General features: G+C 51.4%; 1 protein-coding gene across 1 annotated transcript; it reads left to right on the top strand.

Moving 5' to 3' along the window:
* Positions 1 to 4,344: 4,344 nt before the first annotated feature.
* Positions 4,345 to 5,820, top strand: LOC124648098 (uncharacterized acetyltransferase At3g50280-like). The gene has a single exon (XM_047187918.1). The coding sequence runs from the start codon at positions 4,345 to 4,347 to the stop codon at positions 5,734 to 5,736; it is 1,392 nt and encodes a 463-aa protein (XP_047043874.1). The 3' UTR covers positions 5,737 to 5,820.
* Positions 5,821 to 7,759: the final 1,939 nt, after the last annotated feature.

Genomic DNA, 7,759 nt, shown 5'->3' with positions numbered 1-7,759 from the left:
TGATCTATAGCCAATCTCCTCCGATGCAAACCGATATGAAGAGATCGATCAACAAAACCTCGCCGTGAGCATCCCAGAAATCTGATACCACAAGATAAGGGGATCCCAACAGATCCTCCTAGGTGTTGCCCGATCTTTCACAACGAGAACCCAGAGTAGTAGATCCTCCCAACAACGCGATGAACGCAGCCTGGAGAAGAGAGACGAATCCAGCAAGTAACGGATCGATGAACGATACGCCTCAAACCCTGAGCTAGACAATCCTTGATGAACACAAGAACCTTCGCAGCGGATATATTAGATAAACGACAGCGCCGTACCCCCGGAGGGATGATACACGTGATCACACGTAATGGTTTGTAACCTAAATTTCTGTCTAAACTTGTCTACCTTAACCCTAGCCGCACCATCTCCTTATATGAGGGGGTGATGGCCGGCCAACCCTTGTGGGCCTCTCTAACTTGGTTTGGACAGGCCCAAACCAAAACTGACTCAACTTATTAAAAACCCTAATTGGCTCACATATGACCATTACATAAAATAAGATAACTAGGCTGGTGGAGTCCTGAAATTAGGCTCCACATAGGCCTCAATGCCCGTATCAACAACTCTCTTCGATATATGCGCCGTCATTCATCCGCGCTCAATAAGACCCCTACGTATATGCGCATGCTGATCTACAACCTGCCGGCGCCATTCATCTCTTCTCTCCTTTCTCACCATGAGCAATCTCTCTTTGTCATCGGACACTGACAGCAAGGGGAAGTCGCCGGGATGTCACCATTGGTGGGATAGAGTTGCAACGCCTAATAGTTGTAGTACCCCACCGACGGATAGCCAGGAGAAGGATTGGGAGGCCAACGACGGCCAGGAGGAGGATTGCGAGGCCGACGATGGCCATGAAGAGGAGGAGGAGGCTGAGGAGGCTGAGGAGGACGACGAGGGGGACACAAGTTCCTCCGACGCGTCGAACGACACCGGCTCTTCGGAAAAGGTGACGAGTAGGATGCGCCACCATGAGAACGACGAGGTAGGGACATCAAAGAAGTAGTTTAATTTTTTCATTTTTTTGAAGTTTTTATATGTAATTTGTTTATATTTCACTACTTTGAAAATTAGTTCGTATTTTTCGAAGTCTTCACCTTACCTACAAATTTCTTCTCTCTATTAAAATAAAAATATATAAAAAAGATGCAATATTTCAATATTTGAGGAACGCGACTAAGGAGCGACGTTCCAAACACGGCACGAAGAAACACGTTCCCCAAACACTTGATCCGGTGTTGTTTGGGGACCTGGCTCGAGATGCTCTTAGTGTGCCAAACAAACGATAGGTTTAGTGTTCGAGATGCTCTTAGTGTGCCAAACAACGATAGGTTTAGGTTCGAATAACAGTCATGTCACATTTTTTCTTTTTAAACAAAAACGAAGAATTAAATGATCAAAACAAATTTTTGTGGGATCGGGTATTCGAACTCAAGATCAGAGACAAAGGCTGACATGTAGCTAACAACCACGCCCAACCAGCACTTTAGTATGTACACTATACAAGCTTATTTTATCAAAGACTGCAGTCTAAATTCTTAAATCAAACAGATTTTTTTTGGCCGGTATCACTGTTTCTCGTGGGGTAACGGAATGTTCGATTTTCGGCGAGATTTCAGATATTCCGGCCGAGAATAAAATCCATGGTGGCGAGCTCCTACCCACCAGAAAAACACGCTCCCGTCGGCTCCAAAGAAACACCAACGCGTGCCAACTGCAGCTTGAGACCGACCACCTCTTCATGAAGAGGGAGAGAAACCTCCTCGACGTGGGTAGCAATCAACTGAGTGAGCTCTATGCGCATCAAGGAAAACTGACATTGAAGACGAGAGTTGAAATTGGCGTTGACATTGAACTCCTCGCAAAACCTTGGAGAAGGCCTTGGCGGCGATGTTGTAGGCGACGAATAGCGCCACACAACCTCAACCCAACTCCGGGGCGCCGAGGGACGACGAGGGTGTGCTGCCAGAGAACGAGCAAGAGCGTCCGGAGAACGAGCACGAGCGTCCAGAGAGCGAGAACGAGCTGCAAGAAAGCGCGCACGGTAGAATCGTTCCAGATAACCAGGAAGACATGTGCTGACATAGTGGTCACGCTCGAGGCACCGCAAGCATCTCCCCCGAGCCCGGTGAGAGTCGGCAGGCTCCATTCTAAGATCTGATCCGGCCTGAGGATTGGATGAGAAAAAAAGGTGGGCCCTCATAAGATTGGTATGCCGCTACACTCTTTTATACGGAGTATTGTATAATGTTTTGCAGCTAATCGTATATACGTTTTGCGGTTTCAGAGTTTTCCGGTATCTAGAGATAGTAGAGATGTTTTTTTTCGCGGTGGCATGAATTCATCGTGACGTGTATCAAATTAATCAAAGCGCCGAGTGATGAAAGAGACAACCAGTGACCACGAGGTTGATTGCTGGCCACCAGTTTCAATTGCATGGCCCATCATGGGGGACACTCTTCTTCAAGACCTTGTCGTGCTACGTATCAACTACCAGGACCAATCTCTCTTTTATGGCCTGGAAGAACGATTGCTTATCAGCACAAGAGTATGGAGAGACCGCGCAACGCCGAGAACACAGCCGCATATCCAGATAACATGGCTCCGCCGATCTCCGCCGACGTCCCAGCCGCGCCAGTTCGCGCGAGCGTGCCGGCATCCACCATCACCGTCGTGTCGAAGCAGACCATTCGGCCCGAGGGCGCCTCGTCGGTCGGAGACCTCAAGCTATCCTTCTCCGACATGCTCATGCTGTCGTGCAGCTACATTCAGAAGGGGCTATTGTTCCAGCCTACCGGCACGCCGATGCCTGGCATCCTGTGGTCGCTCTCCCGCGCGCTTGGCGTCTTCTCACTGCTGGCACCACGTAGGGATCATCCACCGAGGGGACCCGAAGCTGGGTACATCGTGTGCCTAATCTCGTTCCCGGAATCTGTAGGCATTTGCGAGGCGATCCCACGTCAATCGGGGAGTATTTACAAATACCGTGGGCTTTCTTATGAAGCGATAAACCCGAGTCAGTGGCTTATAAAAAGTATATATAGGGCGTGATGATGATCTGTACCGGGGGGCGGCTATCGCTCTCCGCACCCCCAGGTGTCCCTGCAGGGCACGACGTTATGGGCTTCGGCACAAGCCTACCGGTGCCAGGCCTCGCTTCGCTCCGTCGTTAGCCTTCTTATTGGCACATGCCCATTTCAAGGACGGCATCACGGACACATCAGAGATGTCTACAAAGACTGCCACGGTAAGGTATTGTGATGCCCCGGTCATTACAAAAGCCTGTTTGAGGCATTAGTTTTAGGGCTTAAGATTGATGGCAGAAACATGGGAACTCGAACAGGACCATCGACTACGAAGAGCTACCCCCTCAATGTACCTCTTTATATACCCCATGAGGATCACCGAAATAAACATGCAAGACTTAGGATTTATCTATATTTTCTACATGATATCAGAGCGGTTAGTCTCACGACGCCGATCCTAGGTCCTTCCACCACTTCCGTATCGCGCCACCCCCGGGGAGATTAATCACCTGGGGGCGCGGCACCCCGTCTCAGTCAAAGATCGGATCGGTTCTTTCGATTAGAGATTAGATCAAATTTCAAATTTTCCATAGATTAGATCCAATCTAGTCACCAAATAAAATCCCCAGCTATTCTAGGTTTATACCTCAAAATTCCGGTGAGAGTCAGCAGGCTCCATTCCAAGATCTGATCCGGCCTGAGGATTGGATAAAAAAAAGGTGAGCTCTCATAAGATTGTTAGTGTCGCTTCACTCTTTTATATTGTATAATGTTTTGCAGCTAATCGTGTATAAGTTTTGCGGGTTCAGAGTTTTCTGGTATTTTTTTTTGCGAAACACAGTACAATCAAAGACGCTCACATATACACGCACACACTTGCTTCTATGAACGCACGCGCGTATACTCTATCCCAGGAGCACCTCCGAAAAATTGCGTGGAAGAACTGACCCGGTATCTACAGATAGTAGAGATGCTCTCATAGCGGGAAAGACCGGAGGAGCAGTCTTTTTCGCGGTGGCATGAATTCATCGTGACGTGTATCAAATTAATCAAAGCGCTGAGTGATGAAAGAGACAACCAGTGACCACGAGGTTGATTGCTGCCCACCAGTTTCAATTGCATGGGGGACACTCTTCTTCAAGACCTTGTCGTGCTACGTATCAACTACCAGGACCAATCTCTCTTTTTTGGCCTGGAAGAACGACTGCTTATTATCAGCACAAGTATGGAGAGACCGCGTAACGCCGAGAACACAGCCGCATATCCAGATAACATGGCTCCGCCGATCTCCGCCGACGTCCCGGCCGCGCCAGTTCGCGCGAGCGTGCCGGCATCCATCATCACCGTCGTGTCGAAGCAGACCATTCGGCCCGAGGGCGCCTCGCCGGTCGGAGACCTCAAGCTATCCTTCTCCGACATGCTCATGCTGTCGTGCAGCTACATTCAGAAGGGGCTCTTCTTCCAGCCTACCAGCACGCCGAAGCCCGGCATCCTGTCGTCGCTGGTGTCGTTGCTCCCCCGCGCGCTCGGGGTCTTCCCGCCGCTCGCGGGACGGCTAGTCACGCTCCCTGATGGCAGCATTGTCATCCGGTGCGACGACGATGACGCTGCCGTCGAGTTCTACCACGCGGTGGCGCCAACTCTGTCGCTCGCCGACTTCCTCATGCCGGACGCCGACGTGCCGACCATGCTAACCAAGGATCTGTTCCCGATGGCCGGCGCCGTGAGCTACGAAGGACACCACCGCCCGCTCGCGTCATTCCAAGCCACGGTGCTCGGGGACGGCGCTATCTTTGTCGCCGTCGTCGTCAACCACGCCGTCGTGGACGGGACCTCGTTTTGGCACTTCTTCAACACATGGGCCGGGCTGTGCCGCGGCGAACCAGTCCAGCCACCGGACTTCGGCCGCAACTTCTTCGGCGGATCGACGGCCGTCCTCCGCTTCTCCGGACGCGACGGTCCCGCAGGGACGTTACACGCGGCGCCACTGCTGCGCGAGCGAGTGGTCCACTTCAGCGCCGCCGCGATCCGCGACCTGAAAGCCGCCGCCAATGGCTGTGGAAAAACCAACGAGGACTCCATGGTGAACGGAGAGATCTCCTCCTTCCAATCGATCTGCGCGCATATGTGGCTGGCCGTGACGCGAGCGAGGCTGCAGCTGGCTGCGGACGCGACGACCACGTTCCGCATGGCGGTGAACTGCCGGCACCGTCTGCGCCCGACGATCTCCCCGGTCTACTTCGGCAACGCCATCCAGATCGTGGCCACCACGGCGACGGTGGCCGAGCTGGCTGCCAATGACCTCCGCTGGGCGGCTGCCAGGCTGCACGCCACCGTGGCGGCGCACGACGACGGCGCCATCAGGCAGGTTGCGGCGGACTGGGACGCCGCACCATGGTGCTTCCCACGGGGCAACTCCGACGGCGCCGCGCTCATAATGGTCAGCTCGCCGCGGTTTCCGATGTACGACGGCACTGACTTCGGGTGGGGCAGGGCGGTTGCTGTTAGGAGCGGGTGCGATAGCAAAATTGACGGCATGCTGTCGGCGTTGCCGGGCCAGGCCGGGGATGGTAGCGTCGACGTCGAGGTTTGCCTTGCCCCGGACACCATGGCCCGCCTTCTCGGCGACAATGAATTCTTGCAGTACGTGTCGCATGCACCTTGATGCGCCCTATTCTGTATTGTAGTACCAGTGTACCACACTATATGATTGCAAGATATAAGAGTATCTCTAATAGATGATGCAAAATAGAGCACCCAAAAAAATTGATGTACGTAAGTTTTACATCATCAAAATGGGCGTTTTACATTACCTGATCACTTTGTGGTTTTCCAGGTGATGTAAAATAGATCACCTAGCTGTTGGAGACTAGGTGATCTAGATTAGATCATCTGCACTAAAAATTTATTCATCTTCAACATTTTAAACTTCAAATTCAACGACATAAACTATGGTTTAAAGACGTCTAATTCATTTCAACGGTTCGACACGCATAAAACCGACTCCACCATAGATAGGCCTGCCAATTCGACATTGAACCATAGATAGAACTTCGACTTGGACATGAACGATAGATAGAACTTCGATAGTTCGACATTGCAACTCCAACACCTAACACTTCGACAGTCTGATAGCTTGGCCTCTGCGAAGATTCGGGCCTCCAGGAAGTTCATCGCCGAGCGAGACAAGCCTAATGACAACATGTTGTAGTTGTACGCACGAGCTCCAGTGTGTCGAAGGTGCGGATCCACCAGCACATGCGGTTGACGGTGAGCTCCACGGACGGACGCCGAGGTAGCCGGCAGAGAAGCGCGGGAGGCAGCGCAGCGACATCCACACAGCAGCGAGGCGGGGCAATAACGGGGACGCGTGATTCGGTGGAGGCGTGGCAGGTTGATCCAACGATACTTCGGCTGGGCGGCGGCGCGAACGGTGACAATCGGTGGGTGCGTGACATGCGGCTGCGGGGAAACACAGGCGTACGGGGAAGAATTTTCAAGATTGAAATTTTTTCAAATTTGAATAATTTTCAAGTTTAAACAATTTTTGAACTCAAACATTTTTTATTTAAACAATTTTAAAATTCGAATATTTTATAATTTTTATATTATTCAAATCTTAAAAGTAAAAGAAAAACGAAAAACGAAAAAAAGGAAATAAACCTACCTGGGCAAGGCCCACACCCGTGCGGGGGGCACCCACCTGGTGGATCGGTGGATGTGGGCCTCACGACCAGGTGCGTGATACTATCGAAGTCTGTGTCCAAAGTTCGGATGCCTTCAAGTTATATAAACTCTGACGGAAATCAACAAACCTGCCCATACTACATCTTCCTTTGCAGATCGATTTAAGCACGTACGTAAAAACATAGCAAGGGACGAATCCAGAGCGATGGCGGCAGCTCTGCAGAAGGCGGCGAGGACGCTCGGCGGCCGCGCGCTCCAGCGAACGCGGGCGGAGCTGTTCCCGCGGCTCATCCCCGGCGGCTCGCCGGCGACTGCCTCGTCGTCTCGCCTGTTCGGCTCCTCCTCCTCCTCTGGTGTACCAAACAGATACAAACATATGGATGTACGTATAAACCCTAACTTGAACTCTTGAAGTACATCGACCAACGCAGAAATATATACCTGATCAGGATATATTGTTTGATAGTATTGTGCATGTTTTATGACGTCAGGATGATGCATCGCGTGTCCTGATGCAACTCGACCAGAAGAAAGAGGAGCTGTACGATCTGCTGAGGAAGGTGACGGGGAACTCCAAGTACAGGCACCCCTTTTGGTATACTCGAAGCCAGAACAATCGGCTACAGGAGCTGCTTTCTCTACACGTTGATGTTAGACCCGACGACCGCGCATGGTACGTATACACTGTATATCGAGATGTTAGACACACCTATGCGGCTATGCGTGGCTCTTCTTTTGTTTCCCCTGGAACTTGATGATTTTCTTGCCTCGTATGTTCGATCCGCAGGCGATGGGATCGCCGAATACATGTGACGGCCGCGTGTGTTTGGGTTGCAGCTATCTGGGACTTTGGTTATACGTGCGGAAAAGAGCAACGGGACGATAATACCAAGCCGATGTCAACATCTTGCCCGACGGAGAAGCAAATTGTGCCGGTCTCGACTAGTTAAGGCCATCCTTTGAGTAGCATGTACCAACTTATTTCTGTCTTATTTAGATCA

Source organism: Lolium rigidum, chromosome 4 (assembly GCF_022539505.1).
Source record: "Lolium rigidum isolate FL_2022 chromosome 4, APGP_CSIRO_Lrig_0.1, whole genome shotgun sequence".
Lineage (NCBI taxonomy): Eukaryota > Viridiplantae > Streptophyta > Magnoliopsida > Poales > Poaceae > Lolium > Lolium rigidum.
The sequence above is the reverse complement of the archived record's forward strand: the minus strand, read 5'-3'. Positions and strand labels throughout refer to the sequence as shown.